Source organism: Lissotriton helveticus, chromosome 2_1 (assembly GCF_964261635.1).
Source record: "Lissotriton helveticus chromosome 2_1, aLisHel1.1, whole genome shotgun sequence".
Lineage (NCBI taxonomy): Eukaryota > Metazoa > Chordata > Amphibia > Caudata > Salamandridae > Lissotriton > Lissotriton helveticus.
Window position 1 is genome coordinate 2,121,859,013 of NC_136059.1, and position 19,869 is coordinate 2,121,878,881.

Below are 19,869 nucleotides of genomic sequence, written 5' to 3' on the forward strand. Positions count from 1 at the left end.
GCATATTGCCCACTGAGTCCTACGAAACCTTTTAGCCAGAGTCCACTCCACAGACCGTTCACCTTTGGGTGGTGTCTACTCTAACTTTGAGGATACTGCAGTTAGATCTATCCACCACAAAAACAAGTTACCTTTGATAATTCTCTTTCTGGTGGATTCTCTATCCATTAACAGGGGGATTTGAAATGTATCGCTCCAATATTTGCCGATCTAACCGGAGTTCCACTCTGATAATATTTTGCCAGGTTTATCTGGAAGTCTCTGTTAGGGGAAAGAATGGGGGCGAGGTTGTTATTGCTTAACTCGAAATGCCTGTTTGCATAGGGATCGGAATTTAACCCCCTCGTCATGACTAATACTGCCTTAAATCCACAATCTAAACTTAATGCGAGTTTCTATTTACAGTTCTGTAAAAATAAGAGTACTTATGTTTTAAACGCACAATATTTCAGAACTGAATTATTTCACCTTTACATGTCGGTAATATTGTTTTGTATTTTTTATTTCACATATGGCATGACTGAATACCAAAAGCAGTTGGTCTTTCAGTTTCTGTACAAAACGATATAACCTATTTTGAAAACTGAAGTATTTCAACTTTACATTTTCGGTATTTGTTTGTTTGTTTGTAGAAGGCTTTATTTCGATAAAATTTCATCTTAAAAAGCATCACAATAAGAACAATCTCACGATACAAATTCCACAAGATAAAACAATTAAGGAATGATCATACACAGTATACCATCCAATAATAAAAATTGATAGCACTTTAGAATTAAGAATTGATTAAACATTATTATCATTTATCTTTAAGCCTTCTTGCTCTAATAATCCATACCCAGCTAAGAAATTTGGAGATGGCACAAACGTATATTAGCCGAGTATCTGACATGAGGATTCGTAAAGCCATAGAGTGAGACCTAGTACCCATATTCCTGCACACTGGTTTCAGCCACCTGGATCTCGGACGTTTATATGCAGTGCATTCAAAAAAGATATGGGGCACTGTTTCCAAGATCAGCGGACAGAAGGGGCATGAGCTAAGGGTACTTGGGGACATGCTCCAGCGTGCTGTAAACTCGCCAAGAGGAAGGGTGCCAATCCTAAATTTAAAATACAGCATGCGATCCCTCGGTTTAGTAATAAAATCAAAATAGGGCTCTAACGAGGGTACATCCTTTAAAAGAAGATAGTTAGAGATGATCCTGCCATTTTTTGGATTTGAATATTTTTTGTTATACACCCAGCTCCAGTAAATCTGCTTCAATTGGGATTTTGGCACAGCAGATTGAGTTGTCCAAGCCTCCCCCAACCCAAGCTCAACAAGTAGGGATTTTACATTACGCAGCCAACTAATTTTTGTCCAGCCAGACATAGACAGAATTTCTGCCAGCTCTTCCGCATAATGAGCAAGTTCCGGGACTCGCCATAGGCGTGACCAAAGTAACAGTGGGCGGAGCTGGGCCTGGTCCTTTATTGGGCAGTTCCCCAAATCATACAGTACCAGAATCATAGGTGTACTTTGGGGAAGGGACAACAATGACCTAAAAAATGTATTCTCTGCCTGGGTAAGCTGGACACTATTACAGGCACCCCATAGTTCAGCCCCATACAGGGACCCACTAACTGCTCTTGCGTTGTAGATCTCTACAATGGGGGAAATAGGTTTTGTTGAAGAACTACGCTGTTCTTTAAGAAGTGTGCCTGTTACCCTTTTAAGAGAGAGGACCATTTTATTAATATGAGGGCCCCAATGCATTCGATCGGAGAGTCTGATGCCCAAGTAATCTAATTCCGCCACCCTATCCAGCTGCACGCCGTTCAGGTTTGGCGGAATTCCCATTTTTTTGCCGGATTTAATACTAGATATTTGGTTTTACTAGTATTAATTACCAGTCCCCTAAGTGTACAAAACACATAGAAACTATCAAGTAACTTCTGCAAGCCAACTGGGGACTTCGAGATGAGGAGGGTGTCGTCCGCGAATAGCAGGGTCGGGATACGTTTGCCCGCCAGGGAGGGAGCATCTGCAGGTGTTCTTAGCAGATGCTCCACCACTCCATTAACATAAAGTGAAAATAGAGTGGGGGCTAACACATAACCCTGGCGGACGCCCCTACTCACAGCTATTCTAGATGTTTTTTGGCCCTGGCTACCCCACCTCACCTGAGCGAAGTTACCCTCGTGAAGCTTGATTAGGGTACTCAAAATGTATGTAGGCATACCCAGGTCCTGCAGAACCCCCCATAAACTCTGCCTCGGCACTAGATCGAAGGCAGTCTTCAGGTCTATAAAGGCCAAGTAAAGACTGCCTCCGCCCAGGACAACTGTCTTCCAGTATAACAGATGTAGTCGGAAGGCTTGCTCAATTGTTCCCGTTCCGGGACGGAAGTCTGCCTGTAGGTCGGACAGGATTTTGTTGTCTTCGACCCACTGGAGGATTCTGCCTAATACTGCCTTCCCTATAACCTTTTGCGTGGAATCTATTAGGCTAATAGGGCGGTAGTTTGCGGGGTCGTCCCTCGAGCCCTTCTTAAATATAGGGACCACCTCTGCCCCTCTCCATGACTCCGGGATTGGCGCACCCTTCATGATGGCATTAAGGAGACCTGCCAAGATCCTCCCCCACTCTGAATAGTTTAGGCGCAACAGGTCTCCTGGAACCCCATCGGGGCCTGCTGCTTTACGCGGAACCAGGGAGCAAATAATCGCTTCAACCTCTTTTGCCATAAATCCGATGACCTCCTCTTCGGACAGCTCAGGGCTATCCAAGGGCTGAGCTTGTTCGCCGAGGAAGTCAACTGTGTACAGGGAAGAAAAGTGGGCAAACCAACTGTCACCAGTGATGTTACAGGTAACCAGGGAACTATCCGGTCTATTCCTTGATCTTACTAGATCCCAGAAACCTCGTGCGTTCTTCCCCGCACTGGCCTTCTTGAGGTCATGCCAAAACTTATCGTCCCAGTCCCTCTTTGCTTTCTTAATGGCCAAGTTATAATTGTGTCTTGCTACTTTAATCAAAGACGACTGCTTACCCTTAATTGCCTGGATGAGTAACGATTTATTTACTCTACAGTTCTTGGAGTACCAACCTGGTTGGTCTCTACGTTTCTGTCTCCCCTTGGAATTATTATTACCTTTAGTCAGGAACAAATCTCCTAAAGCTTTAATTGTGCCACAAAATGTAGTTGAAATAATAGCCGGATTTAAGCCATCAGGTTCTACTTTGCTTTGGTGGGAAGCCAAAATAGAGCCAATAAGCTGGACCTTCCCCTCATCAAGCAGAACTCCGGGCCAATTAAGGCGTCTGCCACAATTTGAAGGGCACACCTCTGACGACGTGAGATATTCGAGGGGGGCCGTAGTCGGTAGAGAGCTCATCCATAGACTATGCAGTGTCAGGGAAAGCGGGTTATGGTCACTAAGAACAGTGGATACAACCATCATATCCTCCACACACTTCCATAACTGGAAGTCCAGGAGGATATAATCTATGCGCGACGAATGGCCAACTCTATTGTAGGTATCCGCCCCCACCATGTCCGAAACTGTTCTTCCATTAACTGCTCCTAAATCAAATTCCAGTGCCAAAGCATTAAGTTGGACTACTCTGGAAGACCACCTTTTAACAGAGAGAATTGACAGCTGCGGAATACACTCCTGCCATCCTCTTCCATAATGTTAAGAAAGACTTCAGACGCAAGAGGCTCGAAGGTACAGTTCAGATCGCCCGCCACCAAGACTAGTGAGCCTTGCGTCTGATTCCTAAGCTCCTCCTCAAGCTTGGTGACAGTGGGCGACGGTAAACTGCCCCTCGACCCCCTGGCGTAGATATTATAGATAGTTAACGATTCCCCTCTCCTAGGTCCATACAGAATCACTTTTTGTAAATAAGGGGAATTAGTTTCAATTTGGACAACACGGAGCCCTAGGGCAATATCCACCCAGATGAGTAGTCCTCCTGCTGGGCGGCCCCGCCCTGAACAGGAAACAACTGCTGGAACATGATAAGTCGAGTAACCTACTTTGTGGCATGGAACAAGACTCCAAGTTTCTTGGAAAATACATATATTATATAACCCAATAATTGAGTTCCAATCTGGAAGATCGAGCTTCCTACCAATCCCGGCCAAATTCCAGCTAATAATTTTGAGATTCTGCCGGTCTGGTGGGGGAACCGGGGCAGCCAACTCGGGGAGATCACATCCAGTAGCAGGACTGGGGGGTAAAAGAGGAAGAACAGGTGGTACATACACAATGTCAATACTTGGTGGGTGCGAAAACAGTTCTCCTAAGTCAGGAATGCTTGGTCTACTGTCACAATTTGGTGTTACTGGAGCATGCAATCCCAGTGCTAGCCCTAAAGCCTCATTATATCAATAGCCACTGGGCCATCCTGGGACACCCCAGCCTCTAGATGGGGGATAGCAGGGGCTGTAAGGAAAAGTCGGTGGATGATAAGGCCCTCCAGGCTCAGTTCCCCTAAGTTCATAACCCACAAAGTAGGGGGGCAAAATTTGCGGATGGAAATAGCTCAAGTCGAAGGTACCAATCCCCGTGCTTCCATGTTTGGGTTGCTGGTTACATATGTGGCTAACTGCCCTAGGATCACCAAAATTAACCAAAATACAATCGCCACTTATATCCTTCTTACGGTCGCCCACCCAACGTGCTCTTCTTACATTTAAGATTTTCCCATCATGGTGTTTTAGAATGGGCCTATTTGTATTTAGCCAGAGCATGGTTTTATTTTTCAATTCCTGGTACGATTCATATTTACCCTCCTTAAGTTTAGGGACCCCTGTTAGGACCACTACATAGGGGAGGCATGCTGGGGGCAAACTAAGATGTACTAAGCCCGTGGTTGCCTCAGCTGTGGGATCCTCAGGGGCAACTGATGAGGGACAATTAGGGGCCAAGGGCCTACTACTGGTGCCATTTGAGTTGGAACCCACGTTAGATTTGGGTATAATGTCTGTACCCAAGTCCTGAGATTTACTCCCTCCTGTGTGTGATGCTAAATTTTTGGGACATCTACTTTTGGCTAAATCATTGGAAGCCTTAAATAAGGCTTTGCCTGCCGAGGGCCCCTCGCCAGCACTCCCCCAATCTTGGGTTGCTGGCTCAAGTGCTCCCCTCGAGTTGTTATCAGATGAATTAGCCAGCTCCCTGTTTTCAGCCTCGAATTTTATTAAAGTTTTTAAAGACTGGAAATTGTCCAGGGAGGTTTGTTCGAGCCTATCAACCCTTCCCTTTAGACAGACCAGACTCTCAATAATAGGTAATAACAGGGATTTCATGAGTTTCTCTAAATAAATCGAGTTAGGCTCAAGAGTAGAGGAACCAGGGGGGATTACATCACTAGGACTTACAGTAGCCAGAGTTACCGGCATATGATGTGTTTGGATATTAACTGCACCAACTGCCACATCCTTTACCCCACCCCCTGCTCTATGGCTTTCCCTCCGTTTTTTAGCCTTCTTGGTGGATTTTATACTCCCACCCCCTACAAAACTAACAGCTCTTTTCCTTTTAATGGACAGCCCTCATACTCTTAGTTTTACTACTGCCTCTGGTTGCACCTGTAGGTTCTCTGTATCTACAGCCAAGGTAAAGGGGGCACGAGCTCCAGCAGAAGAGGAACTCCCTGCAGATACACTTACTGGGCCAAGAGTTTTGTCTACCACAACAGGTGCACTGCCATCTTGGGCCCCTTCCACAATAGCTATAGAGTTGCAAGTAACAGATGGTGTCACCACAGGAGTTACCAGCGGTGGGGCGATAGAGGGAGGAGAAAGAGAAGGAGAGATAGGAAAATCTATTACCACAGGGCTGTCTCTTCCTAGAGAGACTCTCCGCTCATTATTTATTTTGTTGACAATTTTTACCAAGTAGTTGTCCATAGTGGCCCCCCCGATGAAGTTTTGTCAGCCTTCGATTTGGACATGCTCTATGAAATATGCAGAAACAAAATGCTTATCCCAGATCGAGTATCAAATAAGGCGTCGCCTGTACCCTAAACAAGATCTTTATCAGTGGCAGTACGCCCAACAGACTTAGCACACGTAAATGGGAAACAATAACCTGGGTATTTAGCATGGGGTCGTGGCCCAGACCAGATTCCTCAGGCCTCTGAGGACCACAGAGGGCCCGCCCTTTGCCCGGGCTTAGCCCTGGGCACTCCCGCGTGCTCCCGCGCAGCGTGGTCAGATCTGTTAGGTACTCTGGCGGAGCGGGAGGGCGTGGCCGGGCGATGAAATCAGCCCAGGTGTGTATGCGTGCGGGGGCTCCTGGAAAACTGAGTCCCCGCACAGTCCACTCCGCCTTCGCACGCTCCCCCTTAGTTGACAAAGTCACCTCCTCTGGCCCACACGGACGAAGCGGCACCCGCGCAGCGGGTGCGGCAAGGATTGGGCTCCAAACAGGCGGAAATTCAGCAACGCTGGGATCTCACGAACAGCAAACTCCTCAAAGGCAGGTTCCCGCTGAATAAGTGTTCAAGGGTCTCTTCAGGGTTGCAAGTGCGGGAGGGCGGGGCCGGGCGATGAAATCAACCCAGGTGTGTATGCGTGCGGGGGCTCCTGGGACACTGAGTCCCCGCACAGTCCACTCCGCCTTCGCACGCTCCCCCTTAGTTGACAAAGTCACCTCCTCTGGCCCACACGGACGAAGCGGCACCCGCGCAGCGGGTGCGGCAAGGATTGGGCTCCAAACAGGCGGAAATTCAGCAACGCTGGGATCTCACGAACAGCAAACTCCTTAAAGGCAGGTTCCCGCTGAATAAGTGTTCAAGGGTCTTTTCAGGGTTGCAAGTGCAGGAGGGCGTGGCCGGGCGATGAAATCAGCCCAGGTGTGTATGCGTGCAGGGGCTCCTGGGACACTGAGTCCCCGCACAGTCCACTCCGCCTTCGCACGCTCCCCCTTAGTTGACAAAGTCACCTCCTCTGGCCCACACGGACGAAGCGGCACCCGTGCAGCGGGTGCGGCAAGGATTGGTGTCCAAACAGGCGAAAATTCAGCAACGCTGGGATCTCACGAACAGCAAACTCCTCAAAGGCAGGTTCCTGCTGAATAAGTGTTCAAGGGTCTTTTCAGGGTTGCAAGTGCGGGAGGGCAGGGCCGGGCGATGAAATCAACCCAGGTGTGTATGCGTGCGGGGGCTCCTGGGACACTGAGTCCCCGCACAGTCCACTCCGCCTTCGCACGCTCCCCCTTAGTTGACAAAGTCACCTCCTCTGGCCCACACGGACGAAGCGGCACCCGCGCAGCGGGTGCGGCAAGGATTGGCTCCAAACAGGCGGAAATTCAGCAACGCTGGGATCTCACGAACAGCAAACTCCTCAAAGGCAGGTTCCCGCTGAATAAGTGTTCAAGGGTCTTTTCAGGGTTGCAAGTGCGGGAGGGCGTGGCCGGGCGATGAAATCAGCCCAGGTGTGTATGCGTGCAGGGGCTCCTGGGACACTGAGTACCCGCACAGTCCACTCCGCCTTCGCACACTCCCCCTTAGTTGACAAAGTCACCTCCTCTGGCCCACACGGACGAAGCGGCACCCGCGCAGCGGGTGCGGCAAGGATTGGTGTCCAAACAGGCGGAAATTCAGCAACGCTGGGATCTCACGAACAGCAAACTCCTCAAAGGCAGGTTCCCGTTGAATAAGTGTTCAAGGGTCTTTTCAGGGTTGCAAGTGCGGGAGGGCTTGGCCGGGCGATGAAATCAGCCCAGGTGTGTATGCGTGCGGGGGCTCCTGGGACACTGAGTCCCCGCACAGTCCACTCCGCCTTCGCATGCTCCCCCTTAGTTGACAAAGTCACCTCCTCTGGCCCACACGGACGAAGCGGCACCCGCACAGCGTGTGCGGCAAGGATTGAGCTCCAAACAGGCGGAAATTCAGCAACGCTGGGATCTCACGAACAGCAAACTCCTCAAAGGCATACTATCCATTAATATGCATAGAGCCTGTCAGATTGTCTCTTCCGTTTTCGCTTCATATCTGACGGTTGGGCAAATGTTAAAGAATCTTCTGACACCAGCATTTTGGAAATTCGCCCAAAAAAACTGTTGCTGTCTTGTATGTAATACCGCACTTTTTACGGTGCTATCAAATTCTCTCTACTTTATATATCCCCTATGTCCGTTTGTGTACCAGTAGGTATTTTTTAGCATATTTCTTATCGCCTAATTAGCCTCTGTACGAAACTGCTTATTTTGGGGTGTTTTCAGCGCCATAAAATAAATGAATAAATGGGATTTATCTTCGTCTTCTCTATGGTACCCGGCACCCCCCTTCAATCGGTCTCTCCGATGTTTTGTGCAGAACGATTTAAAGGTGTTTTATTTGACTCAGAATTGTGTTTGTCTCGTCCTCGATGCACCTCGAGTGACTCATTTTGCGTCATTGTATTTCTATTTATATTTTTATTCCGATATCCCTTAGGGAGGGAACTCTTGTGATATTTATATAGAGTTCATTTCGCAGCGCCTGAGTGGATTACTGGCGCACGGAAGCTCTGTGTTGTTTCAGAAGCCATCATTCGACTGAAAGCAAACACTGCTTTCCGTGAAAGCAGATGGATAATGTTTTCAGTGACATCCTGTACTAATGTGAAGATTGGTTGGTTTAAATGTATTCTAAAAGTATCCATTTTAGAAAGAATTCAGCAAACCCTAGGGCTCGTACATTTATGATGAGAATAAGTACTGGGAATAGAATTTTCCAGAAAATCATCCAAACTCATGCATTTGTAAAAAGAAAGATGCCGAGTAGATACAGTGTATTATTCAGGTCAGAGATATATATTGTATCTTGTACATTTAGCACGGGTTTTATTGTTGCAAGATGATCGTCAATAGAGCATTTTTCACAATGAATTTTTTACGTGCATCCTCTGTAAGAGGTCTTTAACACCATATCCATGGGTGATCTGGCCTGCTTTCTGCAGCCCGTTGGCATGTGACTGTAGCCTAATTTGTTAAACGTATGCTTTCTACACTTTCTTGTGCCGGGTGGTCTACCGCAGGAATATCTCATGTACGCTCAGGTGGGCCAGAGTTTCATGATATCCATGTAAAATGGAATTCGTTTAAATAGTGATCATCCACAAATTATGACATTAATTGGTCCCTCTTGGACCTGGATTGAACACTCCTATCCTAGTGCACATACATAAGTTGCTAATCATATTGTTTAGATATATGACTGAAAGATACGTTCTTCATCTTAGTATTTGTCAAATAAAACTTGAGTTGGAGGGTTGTTCAATGGTACTTCTTGTTTAATTCTGTGTAGTCTTTCATTAGTGGACCCCCTTAATTCATCCTGAGTTTGAGAAGTGTGCGAGGTGGTGCCTCGACACATAAGCAGTGGGAGACTCCAGTCTGTGGCCTCCGCTATGTAATTAGCCGCAATGGTTGTAAGGTGCTAAATAGTTTAGGTTTAGTTCTAAGCACAAGTCTACTTCCTTCTATTTCATGCAAAGCCCCCTACACTTGTCTCTTTCCCACACATTCATGTGCCAAAGTGTATGTGACTGTTTTTGGATGCACACTGGCACAGGGAGGGTCATGTGGAGCCACTCTCTTTCCTGGAATCAAGCCATCTCCAGCAGGTCAGCTATTGAACAGCGAAATGAGGCGCCTCAGCACATTTTTGTAACCAAGGATATGACCACTGCAAAATCCTTGTACAGAGTAGATGGGTTCTCTGCCCTCCACATTCTGGGCCTCATTTACAAGCCATTTTACAGCGCTGGGCTGCATCATTTTGAGAAGCACTGGGATGTGTTGCATTAACACAATATGATGCATCCGTGTGCTGGCACACAATCGGCTGCCATGCGCCAGCACAGGCACCATTGCGTCATGTTGCAAGGGTGACTGCGTTGCAGGGGCGGCTCCACCGCTAAGGCAGAGAAGTATCGCCCTACTGCTCTGAGAGCAGTCGAAAAAGGACAAATAGAATGATAATAACATCGTTAATATGATTTTATTTTTCATACGGGCTATGGGACTAGGTTAGGGCAGGGTGGGGCCATGGTGGTTTGGCCAAGCCGTCTTGAACTGGCCAAACAGTCATGCAGACTCAGCATATTCTCCACCGGGCGGTAATACACAGCCTGGTTGGAGAACATGCACAGGCTCACAGTCCTCGTCTGAGCGCCGAACCACGGCGCTCAGACCAATCACAACACTGCTGTCATGGTGACAGCAGTGTCGTGATTGGCTTAGAGGAGCCTGAGTGGTTCCTGGACTCGTCAGGAAGAGAAGCAACAGCGGAGGAGAAACAGTGGTGTAAAGAGGTAAGTGTTTTGTTTTTTCAGAACCCCCTTGCCACCCCCGTTCCCTGCCAGCCGCCACTGCACTGGAGGATCGCTATTGGCGGTTGTATGACCTATCTTGGTCGAAATGTTGACCTACAAATGTATTGTATCTTCTTTATCTTTATCGTTTGCCACTGTAACATCAAGGTAAGCATACACAGATAAATAGATTTACTATTGTTAACTTTTGTAGATAACATTACATAGTAAACAAAAATAAACTGAGTGTAGTTAGATAGTATAATTTGGGACATTATAATAGTATGAGGTGCTATTGTGGTTTGAAACTTAGTATTAAGCTGTATAAAACAAATATAATAAAAACACTCTTCATTAGTCTGTATAGTATGCGTATATAAAGAAATACAATCATTACACAGTAAACTTGACAGGCATTAGGTATTGGCGAGTTTGAGGAGCAATCAACCTTGAAGACATCTGAAGAAGCTTGCCTCACTGTATATTGCATCCAGAGTCAACATAGTACACCTTGTGAAGGCTAGCGGCCAGGCTGTAACTAGCAAAAGTGTTAGGATTGCCCTGATGGGGTGCATAGAGGTGAGGTTGCATTTGAGCTTGAATGTAATTAGACCAGAGGCACTGTATGACACATTAACCAGCAAATACAGTCCCTTTATAATTGTGATTGCATTGAGGGCAATAGAGTATCATCCTTGGCTTAGGAATGGAAACTGATCACTGTGACAGAGAGTGCTTCCTGCGACCTCAAGTCTCCTCTCTTTTTAGTGCTTTGCTGTCTGCCTCAGCCAAAGTTATCAACAATTAGCTCAAAGAAGACACACTGCAGCCTTCCAGTTCTCTTGTGTAATGGTGTGCTTTGCAAGCAGCAGGGTTTGATTGAGAAATCTCGTTGTTAATCTATTGTTGTTGGCATGACTGAATGTTCCCAGAGTGTAGCTTTAACGTCAATATTGTGGCAAAATGCCCACTTAGGTACTGATCGGAATCTCAGCAGTATAATATAAAGGGGCATTTGGGGAGGCCATTTATGGGCACAAGGATCCAAATTGTGCCCATGCATTACATGTTCAAGGTTACCACTTCCATGAGAAGGGATCACAAAATGATTTCTGGACCTCTGAACACATAGACAGGGCTTTGGTCCCCTAAATGTGTCTCGGTGTAACTTCATCTGGCTATGTAGATTGGGATTGTGCCTCCTGTAACTCCAAACCGGACAGAGGCTAGTGGTTTCTCTTAAAGAATAATGGTGGTCACCACATAGATAAACAAAAAAAAACAAGCACATATAGGCAAACATAGAGAGTGTGCACGCTAGAAAGAGTTATCACTCATCTTACCTGCACTTGTAGATGAATGGTTCTAGACATCCCTCATTATGTTCCTACTGAAGAGTTGAGACAACTTATTGGTGCTCTGTGTTAATTTCTCTGTACTCCACATGCAGGCCTGAGGTTTCCATAAAAGCAGGGTCAGCAACAAGGCAGGCAAGCAGAACCTCAGCAGAACTCTTGGCCCAATTTACAAAGGTAAACTGAAATGAATGTCTAACTTTACGACTTTCTGTATTCACACAGAGCATTTACGAGTAGTACAGTTAGACTTTTGTCTCAGCGGGCCAAATTCACAAAGGTAAACTGAGATGAAAGTCTAACTTTACGACTTTTGATATTCACACAGGGTACTTACGAGTAGTAAAGTTAGACTTTTGTCTCAGTTTATCTTACGTTTTGGTCTCAATTACACTAAAGACCAAAATGTAAGTTAAACTGAGACCAAAGTCTAACTTGCTACTCGTAAATGCCTTTGTGAATAACAAAAGTGGTAAAGTTAGACTTTCATCTCAGTTTACCTTTGTGAATTGGTTCCATCAAGTTTACTTTTTGATTTGAGGAAATGAGCAGCACCAGCTCCACCTTCAGGAAGGACCACAGCAACATCTAAGCAGGTCTGTGTTAATGTAGCTCTTAAATAATCTCGAATGAGTACAGCACAATGTGCTCTATAGATGTATCCATTCCTTTCCCATGGAAAGGACTTTCTACCTCCTTTTATGATATTGAATTTCTGTAAAATGTTTTGAAATACCTACAAGCATACATGTTTTGGGGTTTTCCCCAGTATTTTTCAAAGCACCCTCCAGAATCGCATTCTGTTCCACCATTGACCGGTGATTTATCCAAAGGACAATCTGCAAAACTAGCAGGCAGATTGTTTGGCAAAGTAAATCCTGTATGCTGCCTGAAATGCCTGCTTGTTTTGGACACTCTATCAGGGAGTTTCTGCCTACGGTTGTGTGTTTTGCACACTTAAGCTGCACTTATGTGTTCAGAAAAGAAACTTACCTCAACAGAATTTTTGTCGTTTTGAGAACTTCTCACATAGGTTTGAATCTATCACATATGAATACGCCAATTCTTTGCTACTTAGTGTTCACTGTAGTAGATGATTTAGGGCCTTGTTTATAATTTGGTGGATAGTATGCTCCTTCAAAATATGCTTGTTATTCTTTCTGCCTCCTTCCAAGTGTCAAGGGGTATAATCCACTAGTAATACGGTGAACAGTACATCTACCGTGTTTGTGAGGGAGTATCCCTTCAACGAAACTGTATATAAGGCCCTTAGGCATGTATTTTTTGTGATATGGGAACCTTCTGCTCAGTAGCGGCTGCTACAGGACAGTAGTAGTGGTGCGGGAGGGGGTTAAAAAAAAGAAAAGAAAAACAAAACACTTACCTTCCTGATGGCCGCTTTCCTCCGTCCTCTTCAGGTCAACGAGCCAGGAAGCACCTAGTATCCCGACTCCCCTGACCAATCACAATGCTGCAATGTGATTGGTCTGAGTGCGAATGTTCGGCGCTCAGCCAGGAAATGGGAGGCTGGGCATGTTCTCCATCGGGCAGTACAACACAGCCCGGTGGAGAACATGTCAGTGCGCATGATGGTTTGGCCGGCCCGAGACGGCCGGCCAAACCCTCATGTGCACTTAGGAGAGTGCCACCACTCCCCTGCTCTGCGGGAAATGCATCCCTGCCACACCCATACTGGCTTTATTTACATAGCCAATAATGAAAAATAAAATGATAATAACATTGATATTATCATTTTATTTTTCTTGAGGTGAGACGCTCCTCCGCCTTAGCGGATGAGTCGCTACTGCTTCTGCCTGTTTCATTTTATCTTATTAAGATTCAGAGTTACAACAATTTCAGAAAATATTAAAACGTGTTAATATTTAATACAATCTAAAATACAGTCTAAACCACACTTATAATTGATTTCAATCACATAGAAACCAATATATCTCACATCAAATGTGTTTATATCAAAGAAAGTATCTGTTTGGGATGACGTTTCTTGTGAGCCTTTAGTGACAGTATTCCATAGTCTAATTTCTTGAACTTTTATTGTTTCAGGCTAAAATGTCACAGGTCAAGCAAGTAGGTCTGTTGGCCGCTGGATGTCAGCCGTGGAACAAAGATGTGTGTGCTGCTAGTGGAGACAGATTTGCCTACTGTGCTACGCTTGCTATATATGTATACCAGGTAAGACGAGTTCTTTGGAAACACGTGTTGCAGTAGAACACACATTCCCATGTTCCTTGCATATGAGGTTTCTTCAACTCTTACTATGCTTCACGCTGTCTGGTAAAATGAAAACACACATAATCATTCTCAGGTAAGAGGCTCCGCTATGCAGATTTTGCAAGGAAAGATGAGGAATCTCAAAGGAGCAGTTTGCTTAAATGTCCCAAGATGAGTGACTCATGTTTTGTTGCTGAATCCCCTGCGGACTAATAGGGGATAATGTATGAAGGATTTTTATTCATTTGACCCATGACAGTAGTGAATAGTGCCATAGAACAAACAATTGCCGTTGGGAATTTGAAAACACGGAGTCAGAAATTAGGTTATTAAAATGGAAGTGTGGTTCCCATGCCAACTTAATAAATAATCTGTTGGGCTAAAACAGTACTTAGTGACTATCTGCTCAATTCCTGGTAGCTATGATACAATCAGCAGGCTATTCCCCACAAAAAAAGCTTTATGTGTTTAAGCAGTTCCAAAAATGTTAAATTCATTAAAAAGAAACGCAATCAAATTCCTAAACCAACTGATAAAATCGAGATAAAGGACACCACAACATTTTCAAAATATGATGGGAACCAGAGATATGAAGTGTCTAGAAAACGTGAAGCTCCAATGTAAAGAGTCACTTAGCGGTTGGCTACACCAAGTGGGTAATGCAGGTCACATTTTTTAAATCTTAGGACTTAGTGTTCTCTTGTGCAACCAAGGTTTTCCAAAGAGCAACTTTCAAGGTTAAAGTCGACAAGGGACCATCAAAGTCGGATAGGTCATCATCGACCTCATGCTGAAGCCATGGTTTTGACCTAAAAAAGCTCAGAGCAGGACAAAAGCTCAGAACAGCTCAGGATTCTGTAGCTGCCAAGGTCAAGTCACCACTACGGCATATTTGCCACCTTTCCCGGATCGATGGTTTTACGTTCATGCTTAGTCACTTTTTAGGTTCTCAAAATCCACCATAAGGACAGGACTGCAAGTTGAAGTTGTGCAGGAGTTCACAAGGTATAATACCTTTATGGTGAGGTCCTACTGAACCAGTTTTCAGCACAGCAAAAAGCTCAGTGCTGGACTGATCTGTTTTCCAGCCCACCAAGAGTACATCCTCCCTAGGAAAGTCTTTGGCGGATTGCATTGCATTGAGCTCAACATTGACCAGGACACAGGCATGGACCCCTTGGACGCCAGGAAAGCCAGTATTTCCAAAATCAAAGGAGGAACAAACAGAGCAAGCAAGCAAAATAACAAGAATCCTGCCTAGCCCTGATAACACGAAGGAACCAAGAAAAGTGACAAACAAGAAAGGTGAGTCAATCATAATACTGCGTTGAACTTGCTTATTAGAAAAGCCATACAGCACAGAGGAAAGTTGCCAGCAACTTTTGCATACTGACGTCATGCCTAAATTCTGTCACAGCTTACATTGCCCTGAAATTGTTTGACCTAATCCAGAGGTGAGTATATCAAAGAGTTAGCATTCTAGTTCTTGAATTTAACATTCATTGGCTTGTTTTCCACTGCTTCAAGACTACTTACAGCCCATTCTCCTGATATGTGGGAGTGCACTTGGGATATATGGTCTAACTTGTCTCTTCTCTTGAGCTGTTTGTGTACTCACACCAACGCTTGTGCAATTCCTCTACGTAATGTTAGCCAGTCTCTTCCTCAGATTTCTGGTAGTCTTTTTCTAGCCTGTGCTCCTCTGTGGTCCAGTCTTCAGTGGTCTGATATGCTGGGACGTTTTAGAGTCAAGAGTCCTTGTGATTCTTACATCCCTATAGCAGCTGTCAGGGGGCAACCACTACACCCTTAGAGAGGAGCAGTTCCACTCCCTGAGTGCCAACAGGAGACAATGATTCTTCCAACAGTCAATATGAGTCTTCTGCACAATGTTTCCTTCCCAGGAATCTTCTGAGGCGGTGGTGGTTTGCCTTCTATCAGGACCAGAACTGTTTTTCCCTCCTGTAGGGGCTTGAATCAGACACTCTGGAAGTGCATTGGAAAGAATGTTAGCATTTCAATACCACCCCATATGGAGACTCCAAATCAAAGGAAGAAGAGTTAAAGTCACCCTCTCCCAGATTGCTAAAACCTCCTGAGTGACTAGGTCCAGAGTCCAAGCCATTAACCTACAGGAGCAGGGTTTTCAGCACCCTGACAAAGATGTGTAGTAGGTCTTTTGGCGAGGGACTTGAGCTACACTATTTCTCAACTGGTTTTCTCCCAGGCAGTACAAAATGCAGTATGAGTGATTTTTAAAATGTAGTGAAAAATGACTTTTGATCATTGCTCTAGTATTTTTCCAGGTTGGGATTGTAATTAATGGCTCTAATCAAATGCATTCCAGTTCCTGGAAAATTCTGCTATACCTACACAATGAAAACAGCTTTTGGATAATGTTTAGTGTGATGACATGTTATTCCCAATGTGTTTCATGCTACATGGTTTATATTAAAGTATACACAAAAGTAATGGATGGAATGCTTGAATCAATCTCAGCTTCTGGTAATTACTCCGGTTTGCATCCCAATCAATTGTTATTTTGCACACCATGCCACCTGTGTAATTGAATGTATGTATATTTGCATGTGTACATTGTAAAGACAGGCTCTTTCTGTCCAAGTTTTCACTTAACTGTGACATGCCCACAACAGTATATAATATGTTGATAGTTGAGTAATCTAGTAGCTATTTTGGGGGATCCCCTATAAGATTTACTTTTAGGTCAGGGAGAAGAGGGGAAAAAAACAACAAATGCAATAATGAAAAGAACTCCCTCGTGACCTTCAAACTGTTATTTCAGGGTACAACCTCTGATTGGCAACAACACATCACAATATTTTTACTTTTTCATTATTATTTATTTGAATTGTTTTTTCTTTCATTTGATTTCTTTTTTTTTACTATTCCACAGTTAAAAAAAAATCCATTTCAAAATAATTTGTTTTCATCTAGGTTCATATTACAAAACACAATTCATCAATAACAATGTTTTTTTTACCTTATGTTCCAGGAAGAGAACACCCTAATCACAAACATTCACTCACACTCATCCCCATACACAACTTCATTTACTCATAATCATAAAACAGTCTGATTTCCTTCTTTATCTGTTGTCGGACATGAACCCCAGTGGGTAAGATTTTACAAGGATTTGGCCAACGCGTTTCGGCGGAAAATAACAGCAATGAAGACCACCTTCATCAGGACCCTCCAGATAAATCAACAAATGTTTTCCACAACCTGGAGTATTAATCTGAAAAATATATATAAAGACATGTTACTCTTATGCCCTACACTTCTATAACATTTAAAAACAGATATTGAAAGGACCGACATAGCACCTCACACTCTTACCAACATACATTCTACACCAACTTTAGTTCACTTTATATCCCATGAATGTGAGTAAATTCCATCTTCCGAGGTAGAAAAAAGACAGAGAATGTATAGCAATTTTAGTTTTCTATTTCACATGACATATGCTTTCACTAATAATGTCCGTTATTTAAAATGTAGTTGCAATGGACCTTCCCCTTGCGATTCTCACTTATTGTAGTTGAAAAATCTATCTCCACTTACAACTTGTGCTGCCTTCAGCCTTTTTTATAAAAATTCTGGAGACAGGATATAGGAGCGTACCACAATCTTGCTTCTTATTTCATCTAAAAGAAAAGGAACAGTACTATCAAAAGCTGCTATCAAAGTGGATTTGCTAGATCATAGACTGTGAGCTTGGTTTTTATTACCTCTCGTATCCCCATACACACGTAGGGAGACTTCTATTTCGATAACTCCTACGTGGAGACTTCTATTTTGATAAATCCCGCGTGGTTGGCTTCACACTATGAACTTGGATATTATGAGGGTGTCAATCTCTTCGCCTCACATCTGACCGTTGTGTACCAACGTATCATCAAATAAGTATTCTGAGCCTAGATGTACAAGAAGAATTAATTTAGAAACTGATTTGGGGATTAATTCCAGGGACATTTACAACCGTCACATATTTCGTCAGTTGTACACATAATTTAGTTACCTGCGCTTCTCTTAATTCTGTCGTTCTGGATTTTCTGAACCACCACGGTTGTCAACCTTAATACTGGCTTCAAAGTTGCTGTCAGAGAGTAAGTGAAAAAAGATTCAGATATCCTGACCATATATATCGTTTTGATGTACATATATATGCCCCTTTGTTTTACTGTGCACGATTTCAATGTACCATCCTGCATTTGTCATAATGTTACTTCTTGAGGCGGTAGCTGGGAGTACTCCACAATTATGAAGTCGGTCACGGCACCATGCATAGGAGCATATTAATCTCCTTTTAGTTCCCTAACTTCACCGCAGCAGCACTGTGCTCATTTTAGAGGTAACCGGAATTCTGTTTGATGATTACACCTGTGTTTTAGGTTTCCAACCAATGGGCTCAGCACCCATTTAAATTGATTGCAAAAGCTAGTGTCGGCAATACATGTCAGGGAAATTTCTCGATGAGGCACATCAAAACTTTTTATACGCGATGCACATTCCGACTTATTAAAATCATGTTTGCTTTTGAAGAAACCTACGGAGCACTCTCTAGCAGGACTCATGATGTTATACTCGATTTTCACAAATCGATCCGGTTAAACCCGGTATTTCGATTTTTAGCTACAGAGATCAGGGTCGCATTTTACAAACCTCCGGGGCACTCTCTAGTGGGACTTATGATGTAATGCTAGATTTTCACAAATCGGTCCGGTTTAACCCGTTATTTGGATTTGTTAAGTACATAGATCTAAGTGCATTTATGTGTAGTGTATGTTGTGGGACACATAGTTATTTATTGTATAGACACTTGGTGGTTCTCCTTTACTCCCCTTGTTGTGTAGTGTTATCTGAGGTGTAGGTTGTCTTAAGTGTATTAACACAGCGAGATTTATGGCTACTATGGAAGGTATCAAAACATTTGGGTTTACTGATGAAGATTTCACTGCATTAGTAGGCAGAGCTCTGACGAATGACAGTACAGTCCCCCTACAACAAAGTGATAATGGGGAATGGAATAATCTACTTAATATGAGGAAAAAGTTGAAGCATATGGAATCACATGCGCATTACATGCTTCAATACTAGAGATCGGGGGTTGTTCCATCCGGTTTATGAGTTAGAATTGTCCCGGCTTTGTTTGTGGAAGTCCGTAAGTTCCTGGAGTGGTGGTCACTTATTGCTAACCGCTGCTCCAGGGACTGGATGATGCTGATAATAGAAACGACCAGGGACATGATGGAAGCACTAAATAAAGAAATCATGTCGCTAGAGGAAAAATTAAATGCTTCTACAGCTTTAGAAGAAGCTAAAGCAAGACTAGACAGAATTAACACTGACATGAAAGACTTTGAAGTGTATTTGACCAACAAAAAAACAGACAAGTTAAAAAAAGATATAAGGTGGTACACTCATGAGAAGGCATATCCATACCTACATTCCATTTACTATAGGGAATCAAACTATAACCAAGTACAACAAGGTAATACTAATCGGTACCGGAGAAAAGTTTTGAACTTTTCAGAAACCTTCTCATCAGACTCTGAGAACGATGCTGTCCAAGAAATGGATGACCAACAGTTTGATGGCGGTCCCTATGGTGGCAGACAATGGGACAACAATCCTTCGGAGGACAATCCTCTCCTTTTTTATCGAGAGGTCAATTTCGGGGGAGGGTCAAGCGATGGGACCCGGAAAGAATGGAGCCGCAACAGATGGCCCCTCAACATCGGCAGCTGTATCTAAAAACGAGACATCACCAATACCGGCAATAGACACTGTTGAAAGAACTGGTGACGGGAGATTGGATAGTCTACCAATCTTCAATTTGTCATCACTAAATTTGAACAAAGATGAATGTCTGTTGCTTAGTAGGGGACTATCTTTTGTCCCGAGTACATGCCCAAATCTTTTTAAATAACACCAAGATTTGTTTTCTTTTTTCAGAAAAGTGTGTC

At 44.0% G+C, this 19,869-nt stretch overlaps 1 protein-coding gene across 2 annotated transcripts in view; it reads left to right on the plus strand.

Annotated features, from left to right (window-relative positions):
- Nucleotides 1-19,869, plus strand: part of WDR17 (WD repeat domain 17) — a 953,840-nt gene that overhangs the window by 41,631 nt on the left and 892,340 nt on the right. For both annotated transcript variants that reach the window (XM_078677682.1, XM_078677683.1), the window contains exon 2: nt 13,715-13,843. In XM_078677682.1, coding sequence (XP_078533808.1) covers nt 13,715-13,843 — 129 coding nt within the window. The remainder of the gene's footprint in view (nt 1-13,714; nt 13,844-19,869) is intronic.